Raw genomic sequence first — 24,097 nt, 5'->3', positions numbered from 1 at the left:
TGTGGACTCATTTGTTTTTATTTCTTTGTATGTGTGGATAACTTGGGTTGTTACTGACATCTGGTGAAAATTTCATCCCAATAGCCCCATCGGAAATATATTTACTGAGAAAAATGTTGACGCGTTCAATACTTATTTTCTCCGCTGTGTATATATATATATATATATACACACACACACATATACATATATATATGTATATATATATATATACACATATATATATATACATATATATACAGAAAAAACAGGAGGGGAAATAAAGGATCATAAAGCCCAAGCAAATATCAGATGTTATTGATCGTGGCTTACATTTTTAATTTTTTATTTGAAATAACATTTAAAGTTTTAACTGTACAAAACACTATGTACACTATTTTACCCCTGATACCTACAAAATCCCGTGTGAGAAAGAAAAAAGCAAAGAAAACTTTATTTTAAAACAAACTTCAGGGGATCTTACTTTTTCTTCCATTCGTGTAACCAAAGACTGATAAAACAGGGCCTTAAGTATCATATCTTTATAACTGTGCTACCTTTAACAGAACAATTCTTAAAAGTAACCTGTATCTTAACAAAAAACAAATAAGTAGAGTGTTCATCTGGATGAGAATGAAGCAGGAATACTTTAGTCTTTGTAGTGATGTAAAATAGAAATGTGTGTCAGGAAATACACCCATGTTGCTTTTGTAAAATGTGAACACAGCCACTGTCTTTCCACAGGCGAAGCCTTGGACGTCTACGAAATCATCAACATCACTAAAGGCTCACTGAACAAAGAAAGATAGCACAAAACTGCCAAGAGACTGTTCAGCAGCAATTCAGACCTGTGAGGAATGTGATGTGATGTGTGAAACGCTGGAGTTCAGCGTCGGCTCACTGTTTCCGTTTCTTCTGTTTGGGTTCTTGTGTCTCCTGTGACTCCTGAGAGTTTTGAGTCTGAAAGGAGCACAAGATGGAACAAACACTGAACAATAGAATCCCAGATGTGTAGATTACAGACAGTCTGACAGTATCTGCATGTTGTCTTCTATCAACTTGACAAAGGGAAACAGAAATGCTTCTACACGCCAGATTTAAAAGCTACTAAAACATCCAGAATTTCTAAATCTGTATCTGCCATTTTCACTATACTAGAACTGTAGAGGCAGCTAGTAAAAGTGCAAGTGGGATGTGCTACTACAGACCATCCTTTTCTTCTGGGAAGATCCATGATGCGTTGATGTGAAATTGACAGTACAGTTATACATGAGTTACAGGATGAGATGGGACTTGCCTCTTGGCTGTCGTCCTGCTCCTGCAGGGCAGCGTTCAGAGTAGCACCGTTGATGCGGAAATCTCTGGAGGTGCTCAGCTTCATGTACTGCATCAGATTTACCTGGACAACAACATAGACTTAGATGCCAGAAATGACACTATTTTTCCTTCATATTTTCCTTCGTACGTCTGTGCACACCTTTGATTTCTTTGAGAGTGTAATGAGATATTTCTCATACTGTTCAATGCTAAAGATCAGTTCAGGGATGGTCTTTGTCTCTCGCAGAAGTTTTGCCTACCAAAAGAAAGAATAAATGTGATGCGTACAGTACACTTGTCATTATCAATCGCAATATTTTCAGTGACACAATAGCAAGAGGTAAAGTGTCCTTACAGAAGCAGCCACGCTCACTTCAGCCCTTTTCTTTTTCTTCTTGTCATCTGCACCATTGAGTTCAGCACTCTAAAAGGGGAAACGCGTTCTTAAATTAAATAAAACACACAACACATCAGAGGGGACTTGAATGGATTTGTACCTGTGCATGTGTGATGAAAGAGTAGCACTGTGGTGTTAGGTGTGAGCCGGAGAGTTTGACCTGCACGGGCGACACGAAACATTAGATCAGGAAAATGTCAGAGAAAACGTAAGGTTCAAAACTGTGACACGCGACTCACCAGCTTCTCGAAGCGTGCAGGCAGCGTACCGTGCTGGGTACCACACACCTGGATGTACTGAAACAACAAAGGGAGAGATAGGACAAATGTTTTTGTGCCCACACACGTCAACACACCGCGGTCACACATACACGTACATATTTGACAAGAGTGGTGAGGATGGCGTATGTGCGGCTCAGTTCTCTCAGCAGTGTTGCGGTGCAGGTCCCAGAGGGCAGAGACGTCTGGACCAGCTCGTTTAACGCGGTCAGAAGCTTCCCGAGCTGCAGCGTCACCGCTTTCTCGATGGGATCCTGCTGATCTGCGGTCTGGGTGGATTCGTCTATGCACCAAGGACACAGCAACATTTCAGTCTGTGTTTTATTCCTCTTGAATCCAAGTGAGCAGCAGTGTGACAGGATTCTTACCAGAGCCAGATTTGTCAGAAGCCGTCTGAATTTTCTTTCTGGCAATCAACCACTCCAACTCATCAAGCACTCGGTCAACCTGTGCCAGCACCAGCAGCTGTGGAAAACAGATAAAAAAAATGACGACAAAGCCTGAAACAACATGACAGAAAATCAGATGCCTCCATTCAGAAACTAAACACTCACTGTTGCAGTCGTAGTTGTCTTGGTGTTGATGATGGCAAAATGTGACTGATTTTCCACCTCCACTTCCTGCACAGAAAGAGAAGGTATGGAGATGTATCCACTTCCTTTCATAGACATGCCAACATTTTACACTCATATATAAAATGTACTGTATACAGATGTGGATGTAATTAGTAAAATGGAATAATATGTGGGTATCACTGAGTGTGTGTACCGGATCGATATCCCCCAGCTCGCTGTGGATGTCTTGGCATAACTGGAGCAGCAGGCTCACGGGACTCTTATAGAGAGCATTTAGGTTGAAGAGCAGAGAGAGCAGCCCCTTGGAAAAAGCAGGATCCTCTATAGGAGAGAGATCATCACCTACTACTTTAATCAAGTGTCACATTGTTCATTTATAAGTCTTTAACTTGAATATTTCCTGTTTCTTTGCTACTTTATTTCAAAGAAACCAGAAAAAAAAAAACATCTAACAAGACAAGTTGCACCAACGTTACTCACCAAAACCAGTCTCCTTGCAGATTTTCACTGTCCATGTGATCATCTGAATAAACTGTAGATGTAACCATGTGTAAGTGGAAGCAGTGAAACTGAATGAGTTATTTGAGAAACACGTTAGAGCACGAGCACACACACACACACACACACACACACACACACACACACACACACACACACACACACACACACACACACACACACACACACACACACACACACACACACACACACACACACACACACACACACACACACCAACCTGTTGGGATGAGGGCTTCAGCTGATGTGAGAGCACACTCAGGATGCTCACCAGTAGCTGAGCCTCTTTACTGTTAAATGCCTCCTCTCCTCCACTTAACTGAGTGAACAGCGCCCTCTGTTGAAAAGGAGTTTGAGTGGTGATGGTAAAATAGGCTGCAAAATGAACACTGTTCATGGCCTTAAAAACACAACTGTCGCACGGAAATATGAAGCAAATATGAAAATATATTCACAACTCTGAATTAGATGGTGGAAAAAGCTACTACATCCCAAAGAAAGTGCAGTACAAACACACCTGAAACTGTCGAATATAGAAGAAGTTCATTTCTGTGTTGTTGCCTTCATCTGGCTCTGGGTGGTCCTCTGCAACATCTGCAATAAAAAAAACATAAAACCCTGTCTGTGGTCAGGTGAAAATGAGAATGCTCTGCTTTTATAGTTTGAAAACGTTGCACGTCTTACCCATGTTGGCGAGAAGCTGAGCCATCTTGTGTGGATAACGCTGCTGACAGGTTGTGAAGACCCTGAGCAGACCTTCCAGACACAGCAGAGACAGGCTGGAGCTCTTCTCCTTCCTCCCTTCCTCCTCCACCACACTGGGGATGTTGGTGTAACGCCACATCAACACGCTGGGAAGACACGGTCACACCACACGTTAGTTCTCTAGTGTCTGACTCAACCTGTGTTGTTTATGCCAAAGGGGTCCAACCTCGTCATGTCACAGAGAAAGCGGAAAGTCCTGTCTGTGTTCTGTCCATCGGGGCCGTCTGTGTGTCCAGTTTCCTCCAACTGCTGGATTTTCTGTACAGCGACACTGAGCGCGTAACGCAAGAATTCGCCACTGGAGCGCAGCACTGAGAGAGCCTCCTGTTTGCTCTGAGTGCTGTCTCTGAGAATAAAAAAAAAAAGATCGATATATGTTCATCATTAGATTTTCCACAACAATTCAATTATTATGGTTTTTGGCTGAGTTTGTCTGTTTGTGAGCTGATGTTTTGAGGAGATCCATATATGGAAACTGAGCAGCTTTGGTGGAGGTGTTGCTCTCCGAGTGTTTTCTCTAGCTTATCTCTAGCTAATTTTTGCATTAACAATCAATTCACATTTAAGACAATACAATTAAACATATTTTCTTCTTCTCAAAAGGAGTATTGCTTTTTAACAGCATTAATAGCGTTTACCTGAAGAGCACAGTGAGCAAAGTTGATATGAAGCCCAAGGACAGTAAACTGCGGGGGGTCTTGTGCGAGGGTGCTCGACCTTTACCAGATTTCTCCTTCAAAATCTCAGCCAGCTTGAAGTAGCGGTTAAACAGCTGCATGAGCTCCTCAAAGCAGCTTTTACTGCAACACAGGGAGACAAGGACATCATGTACTGTATGTCATTCACTGTAAAAAAAAACATTATGCCACACAAACATCCAAAACAAAGCAGGGATTGGTGGTACACAGCTACCTGTAGTTGGATTTGACAAAGCTGTACTCTATGAGAACCTCGTACACTCCCATCACCAGCACTGCATAGATGTTATTCTTCACTCCAACACTAGATCCCATGGAGAATTCTGCTGACTTGTCCTGATTAAAACACAAATACTCAATGGTAGCACCATCACAGCGACAGAAAACAAGTCAAGGAAAACATTCAAGCAGATGTGTGTTTCCTTCCAAACATCCCTTAAGGATGCTTAGTGTGTTTACTTCGGCCAGACAAGTCATTACAGTAAAAGGTCCAGTGTGTAACATGGTTACACATGGTAGGATTTGTATAACTGCTATAAAATAAACCACCTCAGACGTGTAAATGGACAAACCAGCCAGAGTGTGCGTTTTATATTTGGAAGAAGAAGCCCAAATAAACCAACAAAGAAGGAGGGAACAGCAGAGAGAGGCAGAGTGGCAAGAGTGTTTATACATCCTCTCTAGTATGTGAAGGCAGTCTCTCCATTAGTTGTCACTAAATCTTGCTTCCTCAGCTATTACATTTTCCATTAACAGACTGTTAATGCGTCTCGTCTTTACAGCCTTGTACAGGTTCTTAAAGTGTGTATTTAGGACAAAATAATACTCATGGCAAACATTTTTTACTGTGCCAGGGATACACACCAGCTCAAAGTCCTCCAGTTCACACTTGATCATTCGTCTTATCACACTCTCCAGGATTGTCTGGAGTTCAGACTGATAACCTTCCTCCTCTTCCTCCTCATCGTCGCCGTCATCATCTTCGGCAGCGTTGAACGATCGCCGCATGTTCTGCAGCCACAGCAGGCAATGAACAGTACAGCTCACCAGATGGGCCTGGGACAACAAGCAAACACTGTTTATAGCACACAGTAACATAGCAACACCACAGTGCTGGCCGGAGGGGGGTGGGGGGTGTTTGGGGAGAGAGAGAAAGAGATACCAGTGGCTCCTGGAGGAAGACTTGGTCTCCGTGAGCGGTGATGCACGGCTCCAGCTTCACCGGGGGCAGGAGGTCTTGCTCAGACTCATAATACCGCCTCAGCTGAGGACACACAGTCATGACAGACAGCAAACATGTTATTACATTTCACTGTTTGCACTTTAAGGTCCAGTGTTTTACATTTAGGGAGGGTTTATTGGCAGAAATTGACTCCGCATAAGTGTAAAATTACTTTAAAATAGAAAGAGGTTGCCATTTTGGCTGTTTTGTAGCACCATGTTTTGAAGCAGAAGCTCAATGCAAACAAAGATGACATCCTTTGCAGTATGTGATGGTCATCATCGTTCCCCAGTGCACTTGGGAAAGATTGTAACAAATGGAGGAGCCCTCCATTTGTTACAATCTTTATTCTCGCCATTAAAATGTCACAAATTCTTACACTGACTGAACCTTTAACAGACACACATACATACATACCTGTGACAAGAGGGTCTGCATAATGGAGCTTGCAAGCTGAGAGTTGCGACGGAGAACATCGTAAAACCCCTGAAACAGGCAAGAAGTGACCTTCTTCAGTATAAAAATGTCTTTCTCAAATGATATTAAGAATTGCTATACTACAACTGTTCCATTTTCTTCTACATGTATTTACAGTTGAAAGACATTTGAATTATTTACTCCTATCACGTGTATTTGTGATGCAATAAACTATAGAGTATAGAAAAGTGATCGCTTGCCTCATAAAGCGTAAGGCGAACGTCGGCCTGTTGACCCAGGCAGCGCCGCAGGCTGCTGAGGATCTCCAGACAAAACGCTTCATTGGCAGCGGAGTTGTAACGAGAATGAACGTCCACCTGGACCTGTGCACGTGTTCGGACAGACACGTGTTATAAGACAGACCAGCTTTCAAACTGCGTATTTACTTTCACCTGGTTTAGGTTTCCGGTATGATTTGATCTTTGAACAAACAACCCATTACATTTCGAAGCTGGTCTAATTAAGGTGGTAGATACAGCAGACTTGGATAAAATCTTTTAGGTTAAAGCCCAAAAAATAAGTGATTTGATTTTCAAACAATCGTTTAGTTCACAAAGGGTACAAATTTGTCATTATCACCTAATCAGTTGATTATTTTCTTGATTAATCATTTGGTTCAGAAGATAACAATGGTGAAAAATGGCAATCGGCATTTCCAAACCCTCAAAATGACAACATATTGTTTTGCCCACAAACCAAGATATTCAGTTTACCGTCATGAAGGAGCAAAGAAATTAGAAAATATTCAAACATCAAGAAGCTGAATGTGAACATCGGAGCTTCGCATCTCTTTTCCAACATCCTTGTTTCAGATACATACTCCTGTAAAGACTACAAACACAGCTAAAGTGTATACCTGGCTGGAGGAGACGGCCTGGCTGCACTGGCTCGATGCCAAACTGCCCAACACTTTAAAGTTCTTAAGCAGCAACAGGAAGCCAGTCACCGCAGACTTCCTGCCGTCCAGCTGGCTGGTAGAGTCATTTAAAGTGGAGAAAAGAGAAAGAAATCACTGCAGGTATTTAAACTGTGATTCTTTTGATCATGGAATTAGTCGCAGCATGGAAACTCTGCTGTACTGAAACATTGTGTGTTGTACGCACCTTGAAAACATGGCCTTGCGGAGAACTAGAATCAAAGCATCTTTCAAGGACATACTGACCTTGAGCAGGGGCTGGGGATTGAACCGTGAACAAACATTTCAATAAAAGGAAGAGAAACGTGTGTAAACAATAAAAATAAAAGTGTGTCTGTGTGTTTAGGCACCTGTACAGCTTTAAGAAGACCCTGGACAGTGGCTAAGGGCAGAAATGACAGGTGGTCAAACGTCTCTGTCACCTTGGAAGAAGACTCCAGGAGGATCATGGGAGCAGAGATCACGATGTCGGAGAAAAGGTCTGGTTATAGTGAAACAAAAATAAGTAAACATAGTGAAAATGTAGCCTCTACGCAGACAGATTAGGCACCATTTGAAATCTCTTATCTGGATCCATCATCTGAAGGTTGTGTTACCCAAGTAATGGCTGACAGGTGAGGCCGTCTTTGTGACCAGTCGACTCAAGACCTGCTCCAGTATCTCGGCCCTGATCGGCTCATGCATCTGTTGAAGAATAACAAGAGCAAGGGGAATAAATGCAGTACATTTAGTCAACATCGCTCATTTACACTGGGATAATTCAATAAAGTGAAAACCAAATGTTACCTTAAAGCCCTGGAGAAGCACCTGACGCCCCAGCTTACATGCCTGCTGGGCTGGGGTCCTGGCAATGGCAGGGGACCCCTCTGTTGTCTTGCCAAATGGTCCAGGTTTGGGTCCAAATGTGTCCATGAGGAAGAAACCCAGCTGCACAAGTCCCTGTGTCACATGATCCCATCCAAACACACTGCACAGGCACACAAATGTAGGTTTAATGTAAGTGTGTGACTTTAAGCTGATAGGCTTAATCGACATTGTGTGAATGTAACAGACATTTGTTTATATTCAAAAGTTACACACTACAGTTTTAATTATAATAGTTTAACATGTTGAAAGAAATTATACACGTTTTAATGTTCTGACCTGTTCTTGACTGTGCCCACTATCATGTGATCCACACTGCAGTGGCCAGGCACGACGTCCTGCAGGAACTTGGAGCCCTGCTGCAGCTGCTCATCCTTGAAGCTCTTGATGGTCACCCCCTTCAAAAGGTCAAACACCTACTCATGCCAGTGAAAGGAAAAGAAAAAAAATGAGTTTAGCTAAGAGGTCAAATGAATGAATGATGATGACTCAAAAAAAATCATTTCAATTCCTCACCTGCTCTTCGTAGCGCTGGATACGTGTCACTGAGAGCAACAGGGCAGCACTGAAAGGACACAGATCGCCATATGACGTCTGCAGGGATGCAATTGAAGAATTACAGTATAAGCCACAGTATACATTTATATATATTTAAAAAAAAAAAATTCAGACAGATAACTCATGAATAACCTTAAAACTTTTCAGGAATTCTCTCCCGAGTTCATGGTCCAGTCGTATAGCAAAGACTATGTGGAGGATAGCAGTGCCCTCCACATGTCTTAATTGGTCCTGTGGAATGGACTGAACCTCCAAATCCAGGCTCCTGGTGAAGCAGCAGACACACATAATCTGTAACAGTGTGTAGGAAATATAAATAAGAGTAAATACAGTGTCAATAAAGTGGCTGAATCACTCACTCTCCATCTTTCTGCTCTTCTTCCTGGAGAATATCTTGCTCCTTAAAATAATCAATGATTCCAGCCAGGATCTGTTTCTTACAGCCCTGTGAGACAATGCAAGCACAGGCATTTAAATCATTAAAAGAAAAGTATATGACAAATGATGGAAACACTGTTTCACTCACACACACACATACACACCTTAGAAGACAGAAGCAGCAGCTGGTAAACCAGGGGTGGAATCTCCTGCAAATCCAGTTTGGTAAACATTCGTAGCACTTTCTCCACCAGGAACTGCAGCTCCTCTGATGACAGGGGCAGATCCCTGAAATGTGAAGTTAGTGCACTAAATTATTGTAAAGGAAGGGAAATTAATGCATTTATTCATATATGTATCTGAGAATTTCACGGCCCGATAGTCAACAGGTTTACCTGAACATGGTTGTCAAGTGGATAACACATTGTGGGTCCCATCTGCATGAAAACAATGATTTGAGTTTTGAAGAAAACAAACAGCTAAACGACTCTAAGAACTCTAAATAATGTGTACACAGTATTTAAACATGTACCTGCTTGAGCAGAGACTGTTGATCAACTGCTTCTTGTATTCCTCACCACTGAGATCTCCTAAAATTACATTTCAAACACCCAGGAGAGCCAGAAATGTATTCCTTATTTCTAGCACCAGATAAGACACGTGTAATATCAAAAAAACAAAGTTTACAGACTTACCTTTGCCATAGGCCAAGGCTTCACACGCTGCAAGTGCGGTAAGCACGGTGGGAAAGAGCTCCAGGGATTTCCCACTTCCCATTTTTCCTACTTTAATGGCTTCAACGAAAAGAGACGCCAGTTGTGCGAGCGAGGGTCCGGACAGCGCATGAGTCTGTGGAAAATGTGAGAAAACTGGAATTAGACAGAAACAATATCAGTCATGTCTGCGGCAACGTGTGAACAAAAGAAAGAGGTTTGTCAAATTCAAAACCAAGTAAAATAGTTGAAATCTATAGTAAAATTACAATAGTTTTATAAGCACCGGTGTTCCTGATCACATTATCACATCTTTATTTAAAAGGGATTGTGTTATATTTATATAATTAGTATATAACAACACAGATGTAAATAAGCCAGTTAGGAGAGGCTGCTGATTTGCAGGTGACAAACTATACATGCAGTATTAACAACGCATGAATCATACATTTATAAGAGCTCTGTTTAGTTCTTCTCAGTCATAACTGTGAGTCAGTTAACCAGCATGCACTCTGAAACTGAACAGGCTAAATGTAACTCAGCCATTATTAACTTGATTATTTACACCTGTGATTGTCCTACTGTATCCGGTCCAAACGGCTGTTGTGCAAAAGGTCCGTTGTAAACCGTGCGAAATAGGGCAGTGTGTTGATCGACACTGGGGAAAACTAATCGACCGAAGTTGGCAAAGGTTTGCATTCTCTGCGTGCTGTCTCTTTACCTCCAGCATCAGAACTCCGATGATATCAGCTGCCACCTCAGTCTGAAGGTCCCTGGACTCGCACAGGGGGATGCAGTGTTGATAAACAACAAGTCTGCGGTTTGCTCCTTCGGAAGAACTCGGGGGAGATCCTGAAAACAAAACACATACTTGCTGTTGGACATGGCGTTAAAAAAAATATGTGTCAAGTAGGAGAGACTACAAATGAGAGGTCCACAGTCTTGACATGAAGACAAGACATTTTAACGGAAGCAACAACAATGATGCACATGCATACCAACCTTCAAATATGCCTTTAATTATGGCACAGACCTTCTTCCCCTTCAATGCGCTATTGGTAATTACATCGATTAACTGGAGAGTAAATAGAAGGTAGGTAAGTATTTCGGACGGCATTGACGTTTTCGTTTAAACAAACTTTGTCACAATAATTACCTGGTCGTTTTTGATGGTGGACATGTACTTCTCAAGTTCGGCGGTATTGTCTCCATTTGACAGTGAGACGATTTGATCTATTACAGTCTTCATGTTCCACCTAAAAACGCTCACAAGTTGCCGGAGACACGTCCGTTTGTTGTCAACCCCAACAGGCGTGTTTCTGTACGTGCGTATAGATCTAAGTTTCACAAATAACAGGTTTACCTCTGCTTTTGTGGTGTTTTCGCGAAAAGACTTATTACAAAATAAAATACGAATGAAGCAGTCCGCGTGAAGCTCAAATGCTCAAACCCTCAAACTCTCGCTGCCTTTGGAAACGCTTTCATAATGTTAAATAAAGTTCCCGCCGGCGAGCACTTCCTGTTTTGCTTTGAGTGTTACGCTGAAGTTAGCCTCCGATTCGCCAGCTTGAGATTCGGCACTTAAGGGGAAAGTTTTTAAAATTAAAGGGGAAATTAACTTAACGTGCAGTGCGACTGATTGTCTGTTTTTTGTGACATTTCTTGATGTGAAAACATTTTAGGTAAGACATTAACTTTGCCTTACACCCACTATTGTATTTGTGAAGCTTTTATTTTATTTATTTAGCTTTATTTAGCTCTCTGTAATAGTACAAAAAAAACTGCTCATTTGCACAATGGACATTTTCTCTCCGTGACATACAGTATGACATTGCACTCCATTATACCACTCCTTTATTATTGTACTATTTTTTCCCACTGTTGCACATTTTGCATGTTAGGTTTATAATATTTGTTTGTATTGCTGCTATGTTAAAACAATTTCCCCTTGGGGATGAATAAAGTATTTCTATTGTATTCTATTCTATTCTATTTTATTTGTGAAAATACTAGAGGGGAGAATACACTGTTTTTGTTTTTTACCTAGACCTCATTAGACCAAGCCCTGATCAAAAACCACTGTACCTAGACTTCTCAAATCTGGACTAGATTATCCTTTAGACCCTGAAGGTTCATAAAAACACAGACTCTGATTTGTGAAACCTTTATTCTATTTGTGAAAATGACAGAAACAGGACATTTCCATCTTTATTTTTACATCAAACATCTGATGGACATGAAGAAGTCTTCTTTCTCACTTCAAAATAATAAAACATTAAAAAAAAATTATGTTTATCTCTTGAGAAACATTAAACACATCTTCATCGACTGGTCAACTGTGAAATATCCTATAAAAGTCATGATTTGCACTTACCTTTCCCCCATCTGGCCATTGTCCAATTTTGCCACAGAAACGATCGCTGTCAGTTTGCAGACCTCTTCCAAAGCATTTAATGCTGCCTGTTAGAACCACTTTAGCTGTTAGTGCTATTGTTTCTCATTTGAACAATATGATTACAGTAATTATCACAATTATGAATACGTGATTGATTAAAATTGTGTTGTCCTATTTTCCATTGCTCATTTTACTATTCCCCTTCGATTTCACCTTTCCTTTTGTTAAATTATTTGTATTAGAGCACACAGAGATATGATTTCTTATAGAAAAATGTGTTTACAATAATACTAAGTCACTTATGCACTATACAGTTAAGCAGAGGGTTAAAGATTGACATTAGAAATATTTTATCTTCAGAGAACAGAAAAGTACACATCTTCTGGGCTCAAATCTTTACTACGGATACTTCTCTTAATTGTATTATGCACAAGTAATAGGAATACTGTCATTCATGTATATAACTTCATAAATTTAAGTCAAACATCTGTTGACCTACCTCTGACACCATCACATTTAGTATATATTTCATCATCTCAGAAGACACCATGGTGCAGACTTCTGGAGAAACAGCTGTCAAGGAAGTCTGACAGGTACTTTACAATCTTTTCCAGCTGCACATCATCATCGACGATGATTGGGACCCACCTATCTTTAAAAGAAGAGTGGGACTCCTCCTCACTGGACAGAATGGCCTGAAAAATATTGAATTTGAATTCATTATGAAAGTAATAAAACGTGGATATTAAAAAAATTGCCTTTATTGCATTTTCACAAATAGAATAAAGGTTTCACAAATCATAAACTGTGTTTTTATGAATCGTCAGGCTCTGTAGGATAATCTAGTCCAGATTTAAGAAGTAGGTACAGTGGTTTTTGATCTGTACCCGGTCCAAAGTGGTCTATATGCGGAAAAAACTGTGAAATGTGCCTTTATTTCATTTTCACAAATATTAAATATTATAAATTGATCAACACTCTAAAATAAACATGCAAGCAATCTTACGTTGTATGTACCGTATTTGTTGTCAGTGGCGTGCACAGGTAGACACTAGGTGGTGCTATAGCACCTGCCGTTGCCCTCTGGACCAAGCAAGTGCCCTTTTGATAGTTTGTTGTTATTTTGAAGTGAATCTATCAGTACACTTAAGCTGAATATTTAGTATTGTGTAGGTTTACATTAGGCTACATAATTAATATGTATGCTAAACTATGCTCACTCTTGCTCACTTTAGAGAGTGAGCATTGCCACTCTCTAAAGTTTAGAGTGGCAATACTCACTCTTCACTCACTCATGATACAACAGTTCTGACACCGTTAGTTCTTAACATGTTGACATAAATAAATATGTAATTACATTGAACATGTGCCACAGTGCCTGTAATGTTTTTTTAATAATCTCTCATTGCTATAATAAGGCAGCCGATAGTTCCACATGCCACACAAAGTGCCCTTATTTTTCACTGAGCACCTATCCCCCAAAATGTCTGTGCACGCCACTGATTTGTTGTAATTATTAACATTATTTTTCTTAATTTTATGAAGATGAAGGGTGTTACCAAAATACCCATGATGTAATGGTGGCTTTCTGTCTTTATTGCACTTTTTTGCAATGACACACCTGCAATTAATATCAAGATGTCAGCTCATGGGGAACTTAAATATGGTAAGTCGTAGGATGGTATTTCAGACAATTACCAGTGAGTTATGAATTCATGGTAGAATCTTGGTAGCTTCCCGGCCGCTGATTGGCTGGAGCCTACAATTCTTGGTAGAATCTTGGTAGCTTCCCGGCCGCTGATTGGCTGGAGCCTTCAATTCTTGGTAGAATCTTGGTAGCTTCCTGGCCGCTGATTGGCTGGAGCCTACAATTCTTGGTAGAATCTTGGTAGCTTCCCGGCCGCTGATTGGCTGGAGCCTACAATTCTTGGTAGAATCTTGGTAGGAGACTGGAAGCTGATTGGCTCTTGCTACCAAGAATTAACTCGACTTACAGGTGACATGTAAACCGACCTCGATGTCGCGGGTTCGACTCCCGATAGTCCCGATTCTCCGTTAAATTTACATGGCAAAGTTCAGTCAAACTGAGGATAACCCAGGTAACGAATATTACGTATATCCACATAGTTAAAGTTATGATAATGTGTCTTGTCTAGTTAAAGATGTCGATTTTTTTCTCAAGTTGAGCACTGGTGATACTTTAATTACCTTGACTCACGGGTGGCAGGGAGAGGAGCTACAATTGGCCAGAGCTTCCAATTCTTGTTAGATACTTGCCAGGAGACGGAACGTGATCGAACCTCATTTATCAATACTTAGCGCGACTGTAAACACAAATACGAAACAAAACAAAACACTTTCAACACCAGTGGGCGTAATAATAAGGTAAGAACGAAAAAACTCGAGCTAGCCAGGAGTCGAACCTAGAATCTTCTGATCCGTAGTCAGACGCGTTATCCATTGCGCCACTAGCCCGTAGAAACTCCGTAGAACTTTACGTCTGCTTTATACATATCTTTATACGTCTTATACGATAAACGTCTTTTATAAAGCATTCAGCAGTCATATGAGTATAACGTTCCTCGTTATCCACGAAAAATGTGTCATGTTAACGTACATATTTCGCTGTACTAATAAATGTAGTAGGAGTGATCACATACTGCGATTGTAGGACGTCGCTGAAGTTAGCTTGCGATTCGCCAGCTTCCGATTCGGCACTTAAGGGGAAAGTTAAGGGGAAATTAACTTAATGTGCATTGCGACTACGCTGTACGACTTCTCAAATGTGGACTAGATATTAAACATTCATTTGATATTAAAAATAAAAAACTTTTATAGGGACTATTAGGGATGTCAAACCACTTGTGCAACCTAAAGACAAGTGGTTTGACATCTCCAGGTCAAAAGATAAGAAAGCATAATAGATTTAAGTTGAGCAAAAAGTCATAAAAATAATCAAAAACTTGCGATACATGAGGGATATTACTATTTGTGTTGCACAGTTGGTTTGACGTAATTAAATGAACTGCATAACAACATATCAAATGAATGTTGAATATCAAACTGTCTTAATACTGGTCTTTAAAGCAGTGTTTCTTAATCCTGGTTTGGATGTTTCCCTGCTCCAACACACCACACGTATCGCAACAGTAAAACATCTTTTAATCTAGTCATAATTTACTACATAATTCCACTTCGAGATATACAATTGACTTCAGACTCACATAATTACAGGGGAATTTAAAATAAAATGAGTCACTATCTAGATATCTGCAGTGAGAAAGTCCATTCACGTGAACAGGAGAAGAAGAGACGTCATCTGTCGGAGGAATGAAGTTGTGGATATCTGAAACAAGGATGTATTATAAGAACTAGATAGAGCACCGCCCCTTTGGCTCCGTTCATTCCTATGGAGTTTCTCACCCGGCGCATATGCGTATGAGTATTTTTTGTTGCAGTACCATGAGCGGCCACCATGACAAAATTGTCATCAAGGCAGAGGGGGCGGTGCTCTAGTGTGAAAGAACGGGAAGTTCAGTTGAGACGTCGGAGGAAATGCTTCTGCTCATGCTCACAAGAGCAAACAGCATATCAGTCACACTGCAGTTGATGGATGGGGAAGTCGTGATGTGATGCCACCTGCCTGGTGACTACGGATGGCTGTTTGTGCCAGGCTCTGCGGAGTGGGTCAGTCGCGAAGGTGCCGGCGGCGACAGGGGCCGAACCAGCAGGGTCCGGGGAGCGATTCCGACATGGACGAGGAAGAAGAAGAGAGGATCGTGGGCCAGAGACAGGGCGACGTCTCTGGCCGCGGCCTTGACAGCGGCAGCGCCGTCACTGCAGGGCCGAGTGACGCTTGTGAATATGGCAGCAGTCGTGTCAACAGAGGCGGTTTTCTGAGTCGCGCCAGGACTGGACCTCAACACCCGCAAACGTTAGCGGAACTACCGCCGGAGCTTTTAGTGGAAATCTTGTCCCTGCTACCCGGAACAACTCTACCTAATGTAGCCCTCGTCTGCAAGACATTCAGGCAAATCCTCAATACCGAAACCGTCTGGAGAAGGCGGTGCATTGAAGGTAAATATAGCGATAAATGGGCTCATAAACGCCCTGGCGAGCTAAGTTAAGCGATGAGTCACATTATTCTTATCAGATGTGTGATGGTAGTTGTAACTGTCGGTAATTTGTGTCACGCGCACAGACCACCAGCTTTAGTTTCGCTTTTATTTACGCATTTGACGAAACGGAAATAAACGAAGCATGTCTTAGCAAAGCTGTCATACTTCCATATCGACAACAGGTCTTTCACTCTTGTCAGGCCTGTGCTATCTCCTCTGTTGATAAGACTGTTGGTGCCGGGCCGCTCTCAGCCTTTTGAAGATGCCCTTATGTCCGTTATTTTATTAGTTTCCGTTAACTATAATAGCCTGAAAGCGTTTATCCTAACAACCTGCTAAATTATCGTTTTTTTTGACCAGCAGAATTTACTTCTGAAACCTTTCGTGTGCACTTTGTTCTTTCAGTCATACTCCAACCTGTTTGTAGGCGACTGTTTTTGTTTTTAAAAAATCTCTAAATCTCTTTTAAAATCTCTATTTTTATTGACAATAAATTTAATGGTGAATGGTGCAAAATAGTCAAAAAGATGAAGGGATATGAAGGCGGGGGAAATGTGGTGACTGGTTTTACTGCTGTTGCCTTTAGACATAATTCTTGTATGGGAATGTTGTCAGAAATGTCGTTGTTTGTGTGCACAGCCACCACGCATGAAGGCCTTCAGCAGAAGAATTTCACTTTTAAAACTTTTCATGGACTCTTCATTCTGATATCAGTCGTTCTTCAAACTCTTTGGAGCCAACCTACCTTAATACCTAACGCAATTAAACCAAATCACTTCCTGTGTGCAGCTTGGGAACACAAGATCTAAAAACCACTACATTTAGAAACAGAGAGTGAGTCGTGTGGACTGGGAATGCATGTAACAGACATGTGTTAATATGTAACAAATAACAAATATAAGTTATGCAGCACAGTTTTAATATCAAGCACAGACCCTAACACTAACGGCCAGTGTTTCTGTGTTCTGTGAGGAAGTCACAGTTTTGCACCGCTGTAATGAAAGTGGCTTAACATGGTGGTGTGTGGTATTGACAACACAGGCACGCACACACAGAGCAGCTGCAGAGATCTACCCTGTTGTTGCATGTCACAAGTCCTCTTTTTTTACTCCCTCTCTAATATATTCTCTTTCAGTGGGACACAATTTAACAGTAGCTGTAAGGTTTTGTTGCTTAGTTCACTTGTACCTTGGGTCTGTCTCGTGTTAAAGAAATCGCATGAGTTTGTGTCTACTGTCTGGAGTTCAGTTCATCAGTAACACAACATTTAACATTATGTACTAGATTTGGAGATCGTTAAAGCACACTCCATAAAGCCAGGTATACTGTGCATTATTCAGTTTTCATAAATCATAAATCTTCTTGTTTTATTCCAACTGTGCGACGTAAAGGCAAAGCTCACATTTTTTGTGCTTGCAAAATATGGTCTGTTAGTCGAGCCATGACTTGAGAACTCGCACTGTTAATTTTAATAAAAGGCCCCTGCAGACTCTTAATATTGATAATTGTCAAATATTATTTTGTGGCCATGGGTACCGATGTTTGGGAATCAAATCGTGGTTCTGCTTCAAATGTGTGATCCCCCTGACTAAAGTCGCACATTGTATTTCAAGCTTGAGAGCTTTCTTTAACTATAGTAATTCCAATGATGACTGCAGAACTGATATAAATAGTTTGAATGTAAAATCCTAAAAAGTTTAAATTTAAATAGTATTTTCTCTCTGCAGAGTTTGGCATGAAGGAAGACCTGAGGAAGATGGAAGTGGGACAAGTATCTAGCAGGGACATCTATGTTAAACGTGAGTTTGACTTCCATCTAATTGCCTCTAATGATGCATTTGTTTTCATCCCATCATGTCACTCAGCAGTTACACTTTTACATTTTGCATGTGTGTTTCAGCATTTCTTGTAAATGTGTTTCAAGTTTTCCTTGAGATTGCTCTTTTTCAAACGACTGGCGTCTCTGTTCCCCTTCAATTCAGACTGTTTTTTAATACACGTTTATTTCCCCCAACTGTTCCTACTTTGTTTATCAGCAGAGAGATTACGCTTGTCAGATATTTTGCATAGATTATTTTGGTCCATTAATGACTTTATATCAGAGTGCTGTGTTGGACTGAGCCCGCCCTGTGGCCTGCTGTTGCTCTACACATGCCTGTGTTGTGCCTGTCCAGGTGTTGACCCACGAGTCAAGTCTGGGCGCTTTATGAAACTCCTCCCTGACCACGAGCACATGGACTATAGAGATGTGTACACGCACTGTATGTACATTGACCTCAGTGTGGATTGCTGCAGCATGAGGGATTGTGTGACGATTACTGCTATTGTTTAGAAGCAAGCAGTGGCACTACAGTGTTTGCTTTCATATTAAGTGTGAAATGGGAGGCGAAACAAATAAGTGCAACGTGTGTTGTTTACAAACTCAGCTAACGGGAACGAGGACAGTTTAATTTTTCTTCTGTCTGGTTTTTACATCTCATTGACATCATCCTGACAAACATCAAAAAGAAAGATCAGTCTATGGCTTCTAACATCTTCTCTTCTGTCGTTTTAACCATGCATGGATGCACCAGTGCAGAAACTGTCAACGGTGGTGTGATTCTGTGCTTTTGTGTTGCAGTGCTTCACCCATACAGACATATCTTGGGTTTATGGCAGCCCGACATAGGCCCTTATGGTGGATTGCTCAATGTCATGGTAAGAAATACTTCTCATACAAGACGTTTGCATTTCAAGTGCATGTAACGTGTGACACACAGCATTACAGCTAGTCATTTCAAGGTGTGCTTTTATTAATTCACATAAATGGCCCCCACATTCAAACCATTGTCAAATGAGTTCACACAGTGCTGATGAAGCCCATTAGCTCCACACGACTGTTTCTGTTTATCAGTATAGTGATGTTGCCTGGCATCATTCCCATGCTGCGCACAGGGAGGGATGCATCTTAAATTACGACTGATGGACAAAAGGCATGCACACAACAGTCGGCTACATAGGGTTAGATGGCCTCATACAGTTGGACGACGGCTGAAAACACCAAGAGTCTGTTATGAGATGATGTAGAGGTGGATTCTACTGCTAAAAATAATAAACCTTGATGCTCAGTAGGGCTGCACAGATGAATCACAATTAGACAAACTTGTTTTCTGATATTGAAAAAGCATGTTCCGTCCATGGAATGAAAAGCACATAAGTGCTTCTTAAACAACGAGAAGCAGAACGTCACGCAGAGACATTGGCTGTGTTTTGGAGTACCACACTGGAGCATTAAATAACCTTTCATTTAGGTGGACGGGCTGTTTATCATTGGTTGGATGTATTTACCGCCTCATGACCCCTGTGTGGATGATCCCATGAGAAGACGGCCACTCTTCCGTGTCCACTTGTGGGAGAGCAAAAAGGCCACAGTGGAGTGCATGTATGGACACAAAGGTCCCCACAAAGGAGACGTACAGGTGAGCATATTTACAGATAAATTATCCTATTTAAATTGTAACCTAGCAACTGTTAAATGTAGTTCATATTCTAATGTGTTTTTTATATTTTTAGACCGTCAAGAAGGACGAGTTTTCAACTAAATGTAATCAGACGGATCATCACCGCATGCCAGGAGGCAGACAGGAGGTGGGTGAAAATAGGATCGGTCTCTCATTGACCCATTTATTCAGTTGTCATGCTGATTTTATATTTTGTGTGTTTTGTAGGAGTTCAGGACGTGGTTGGAGGAAGAATGGGGCCGGACACTGGAAGAAATCTTTCATGAGCACATGCAAGAGCTCATACTGATGAAGTTCATTTATACAAGTCAATATGAGTAAGAGTGTTTTCCCTTCTTTCACTTCATCTCTGTAGCTGAGACCAAATATCTTATCGTTTAACATAAATGCAAGTGCATACATATGTAAGGAAATAGTGGCTGAGAACATGTGGAAAAATTACAGTTACAGCATAAAAGATTTATGGAGTAAAGATTGGAAAACGGTTCATATTCTGTACAAACACTGACGAACAGTCAGGGTGCACCTGCTAACACAAGGTGGTTAGTAACACATTTTCCTGTGGGGTGACAAAATCAGCAGAAATGGTTTTGTATTGCACTTTAATGTCAAGAAAAAATTTGAATCAAATATCCCGCTGGCTCGTTTCTCGGTTAATGCATATTTCATTGATGTGCATTTTGACAGTAACTGCTTGACATACCGAAGGATCTACCTTCCTCCCACAATGCCCTCTGACCTGCTGCAGCCAGGCCTCTTCAAAGGAACCTATGGCAGTCACGGCTTGGAGATTGTCATGCTCAGTTTCCATGGAAATTCTGCAAGAGCCACCAAACTCACCGTAAGTTAATGAATGATCATTATCAGAGATCGTGTTGTCTCAAAATGAAACTCCTGCTGACAGTGTTGCTGAATGACTGATGACTGATTAAAGTCATTGTAGGTTTCCTGTGAATCAGTAATAATCCCGCTCACCCTCCCTCACACCAACAACAAATGATGCTGCAAGAGTTGTGCAAATTATAAATTATAAATTTACTCCTTCCTTCCTGCAGGGCGACCCCAACGTTCCTGCTGGGCAGCTCACTTTGGACGTCGACCTGACCCGGCCCATTATTCTCCCAGACTTGGAACAACAGCGCAAAATAGAGGAACTGTCTCGCCTTGTACTGGGGATACACGAGGAAGTGCAGCGAGAAGCAGAACAACGGGGCCAGGGCACCTCTTCCACAGTCAGCGGTGCAGCAGTGGGGGCGTGTGGTGGTGCCAACTCAGCGGAAAAGATGGACGCAGATCACGGTGCCTCGTCTGACAACTGTCAGTCCGGCCCCAGCAGCAGCAGCAGTCCTCCTGACACCCAGCCCTTTGTCTTGCCCCTGGGAGTCATAGCTCGCAACGAGGTATACCCTCGCACCTGCAGGAAGTGGTAAGAACCAGCCTTCAGTTTTATTTTTATAGTGTCAAATCATAACATACATTATCTCAAGGCACTGTTCATAGACAACATCAAGGAGAGCAGAGAAACCCAACAATTCACACAATGAGCAAGCACTAGGCATCAGTGGAGAAAAAAAATGTCTGACAGAACCAGACTCAAAGCCCTCCTTATATAATGGTAGAAAAACACTGAATCACATGAGAACATAACCCTTACTTTTCAACCACTGCACCGGCTTCCTGTAAAATACCACAGTTGTTTGTTCACAGCTCTACAGCTCGTCTTCAAATCAGAGTATACCCTCTGACCCACTGCACTCTGTATATCCCCCTTTAGGCTTTGCACTATGCACGACAGGAGCTTCTGTCTTTTCCACCCAGCCTATGCAAGCTCACCTTACCAGCAGTTTTAAAAACACTTCTCTTTTTCTCTAATATTCATTGTTTCATCTTCTTGGCGTAGTCACATCACTGATCTCACCTGTGAGGTTGCTCTCAGTGTCAAGCGGGTTCAGTGTTGACTGTCTCTTCCTGGTGCATTGTTGTTGTTAACCAGTGTTGTGATTGCGCTGTAGGAGACGGCAGCATTTCCAGTCGCTCCGCAGCACTTTCTTCGTTTCTACACTTTTACCTCTTTTTTTACTCTTTTAAATGCCTTTGACTATATTTTATGGTGTTTGGTACCTGGGGTGTTTCTCTTTCCAGTCTCCTGTAAAGTGTGTCTCTAATCTTAACAGTGCTGTGTGTTGATGTTGGAGCTGTTAATTTCCCCGAGGGAGCCTCCCAAAGGGATCAATAAAGTCGTCTGTCTGTCTGTCTGTCTGTCTGTCTGTCTGTCTGTATATGCCACATGGCTGAAAATGAACTGCCACATGTTGTGGTTCCAACAGGAAGTGAGAGGGACGGCTGGAAACGTTTCTAGGAGTTTGGATAATGTCCCGTTTTGTTTTCACAAACTAACCCAGTGACTGTTTGTCTGAACAAAGTGAGAAACCAACTCCAATGGATTTGCATCAATATATTAAGAATAATTGATACAATGATGCTCTTTCATTTCAGCTTCTATGGGACTGGCCTGATTGCGGGGCACGGCTTTACAAGTCCAGAGCGCACCCCGGGCCTCTTTGTGCAGTTTGATGAGGACCGTTTTGGTTTCATCTGGCTGGAGTTGAAGTCTTTCAGTCTGTATAGTCGCCTGACGGACCATCTACCCCACGCTCGAGCCCCAAACATGGAGCGGTTTGAGGCCATGCTGCACAACATGCAGTCCTGGACATCCTGATGCACAGCTTTAAGTCTCCTCCCACCAATACAATACGCAACAACAACCATCTCACACCAATCACCTCTGTCGACGATATCACTATCGTGTTAGCTCATGCCCTTAACTCTCCAGGTTCTGTCTGTGATTCACATAAATTGTGTTTGACTGTCTAATGAAGCTAGTTAATCACCCTGCGCTCCTGTTCCCGTACAAGAACCAGAGAAGGTCTCTCCCGCCAACATTTATCCCCTCACATCCCTGTGAATCCCTTAATCCTCCAGTGCAGCATGAAAACAGGTCACAAGTTCAATTTTAATTTATTTATTTATTCCCTGCAGGAGGAAAACAATATTTCTAACCATTATTATGGATCATACTGTATGTGCCTCTGACCCTAAAACCATGTCTGTATTTAGTAGTGCTTGAAGATAAAGGTGTCAAATATATTCAAATATATAAAGTATTAATGATCATTTCATTGCCCAACTTGTTGAACTGCATGCTGCATTTAATTTAGATATTATACTACACTCATAAACATTATCTGGACATGATGTTTTTATTTGAAGCAGCATGCTTTGAATTTTTTGTTTGTTTGTTTGTGTTTTCCTTTTTGAGACATCAGGATTTAGAACAAGCAGCATCTCAGGTGTTCTTTATGTCCATGAGAAAACATATGAAGCAACATTCATTCCATCGATTTGTCCGATTCTGTTTCACAACCGGGTCATTTTTGCCAACCATCGGCAATAAAGAACATGCTGCCTCATGCTTATCTTAACATGCTGTAGTTGGGCAGATTGCCGTATTACTTTTGTCCTTTAACCTGAAGAGATATCTCTGAAGGACCATGAGCCAGAGCTACATCCAACACATTTTCAGTCACACCAATATTACGTAAATTGGAATGAGGGATTGCAATATCACATACACACACAAAATGTACATACGCTGGATTTAATCAAAATCATAGTCTGTATAATTATCTTGTATAAACACAGTCTAACATAGAAACATGTACCATTTCAAATGTATTTAATTTGTGGTTTATTAAAATGGCTGGCACTTTCTTTGCCTGACTTCATGCCTGCAGTTATTCCATAATCATCAACCCGACAGCTCAAAGTGCATCAAGTATGTGTCTGTTTGTCCCATTATGGCTGGATGGTAATACCCAGTAACTTTCTTACTTCAAGTGCACTTTTCTGGGCAGGATAGTGAATCATTCAAAACCACTGGCTGGCACTTTTTTTTTTTTAGCTTTACTAAATTTGTGCAAGAAAAGAAGTTTGCTATAGCATCATTTGATTTATTTGATATATTGCCTCTAAATTTCAGTACAATTCTTTCACACATTCTCCTGTCTGTAAGCCCTCTGTATCCAGCTTTTTGAGTGATTTGCCTTTAAAGGGTGTTTGTTTATGCCATATGCTTGACTTCTTTCTTTTTTTTGTTCAATAACAAACTTAAGTTTAACCTAGTAAACTGCTCACATCAGATTTCAGGGAGCTTTCCAGCCTAAGGACTATTCTCAGTAATAAAAATAAAAAATCTGAAAGTAATATTTTTGTCGAGTTCTTTTTCTAAGGTTTGTGCGTGTATCACATTGCTGCCATGCTCAAATAATCCCCTACTCTGATTATCGTGCCACAGTTGAACTTTGATAGTAGTCTTAACAGTTTCATCTTACACAACAGCCCTGTGATACAGAGAAGCCAACATGGTGG

General features: G+C 41.3%; 3 protein-coding genes and 1 non-coding gene across 7 annotated transcripts in view; 2 read left to right on the top strand and 2 right to left on the bottom strand.

Moving 5' to 3' along the window:
- Positions 1–1,588, top strand: part of polg (polymerase (DNA directed), gamma) — a 12,672-nt gene extending 11,084 nt beyond the window's left edge. For both annotated transcript variants that reach the window (XM_058645168.1, XM_058645167.1), the window contains exon 23: positions 724–1,588. In XM_058645168.1, coding sequence (XP_058501151.1) covers positions 724–788 — 65 coding nt within the window. In that variant the 3' untranslated portion in view covers positions 789–1,588. The remainder of the gene's footprint in view (positions 1–723) is intronic.
- On the bottom strand, positions 418–11,576 carry fanci (FA complementation group I). 2 transcript variants are annotated; one of them, XM_058645166.1, is made up of 37 exons: positions 10,813–11,576; positions 10,659–10,731; positions 10,378–10,508; positions 9,639–9,792; positions 9,476–9,533; positions 9,339–9,380; positions 9,108–9,231; positions 8,925–9,010; positions 8,698–8,830; positions 8,524–8,601; positions 8,287–8,423; positions 7,930–8,110; positions 7,740–7,827; positions 7,494–7,624; positions 7,331–7,401; positions 7,084–7,198; positions 6,428–6,550; positions 6,168–6,236; positions 5,691–5,792; positions 5,393–5,584; positions 4,743–4,864; positions 4,469–4,630; positions 3,997–4,176; positions 3,750–3,916; positions 3,583–3,659; positions 3,286–3,402; positions 3,027–3,078; positions 2,740–2,867; positions 2,526–2,591; positions 2,340–2,436; positions 2,070–2,254; positions 1,933–1,989; positions 1,794–1,853; positions 1,652–1,720; positions 1,457–1,552; positions 1,277–1,378; positions 418–939 (listed from the first exon to the last, which is right to left on the bottom strand). In XM_058645166.1, the coding sequence occupies exons 1-37, from the start codon at positions 10,903–10,905 to the stop codon at positions 877–879; spliced, it is 3,981 nt and encodes a 1,326-aa protein (XP_058501149.1). In that variant the 5' UTR covers positions 10,906–11,576; the 3' UTR covers positions 418–876. The 2 variants fall into 2 exon arrangements, with proteins under 2 accessions (XP_058501149.1, XP_058501147.1); XM_058645164.1 differs by having other exon boundaries at positions 418–1,378.
- Positions 11,577–14,453: 2,877 nt separating this feature from the next.
- trnar-acg (transfer RNA arginine (anticodon ACG)) lies at positions 14,454–14,526 on the bottom strand. The gene has a single exon. It is a non-coding gene; the product is annotated as a tRNA-Arg (tRNA).
- A 1,072-nt stretch (positions 14,527–15,598) lies between these two features.
- On the top strand, positions 15,599–23,454 carry fbxo31 (F-box protein 31). 2 transcript variants are annotated; one of them, XM_058646131.1, is made up of 10 exons: positions 15,599–16,128; positions 17,897–17,968; positions 18,344–18,430; positions 18,790–18,866; positions 19,460–19,627; positions 19,722–19,796; positions 19,877–19,986; positions 20,357–20,510; positions 20,725–21,095; positions 22,166–23,454. In XM_058646131.1, the coding sequence occupies exons 1-10, from the start codon at positions 15,708–15,710 to the stop codon at positions 22,386–22,388; spliced, it is 1,758 nt and encodes a 585-aa protein (XP_058502114.1). In that variant the 5' UTR covers positions 15,599–15,707; the 3' UTR covers positions 22,389–23,454. The 2 variants fall into 2 exon arrangements, with proteins under 2 accessions (XP_058502114.1, XP_058502115.1); XM_058646132.1 differs by lacking the exon at positions 18,344–18,430 and having other exon boundaries at positions 15,600–16,128.
- The last annotated feature ends 643 nt before the right edge of the window (positions 23,455–24,097 follow it).

This window comes from Solea solea, chromosome 12, assembly GCF_958295425.1.
Source record: "Solea solea chromosome 12, fSolSol10.1, whole genome shotgun sequence".
NCBI lineage: Eukaryota > Metazoa > Chordata > Actinopteri > Pleuronectiformes > Soleidae > Solea > Solea solea.
This window is presented reverse-complemented; position numbering and strand designations above follow the sequence as displayed.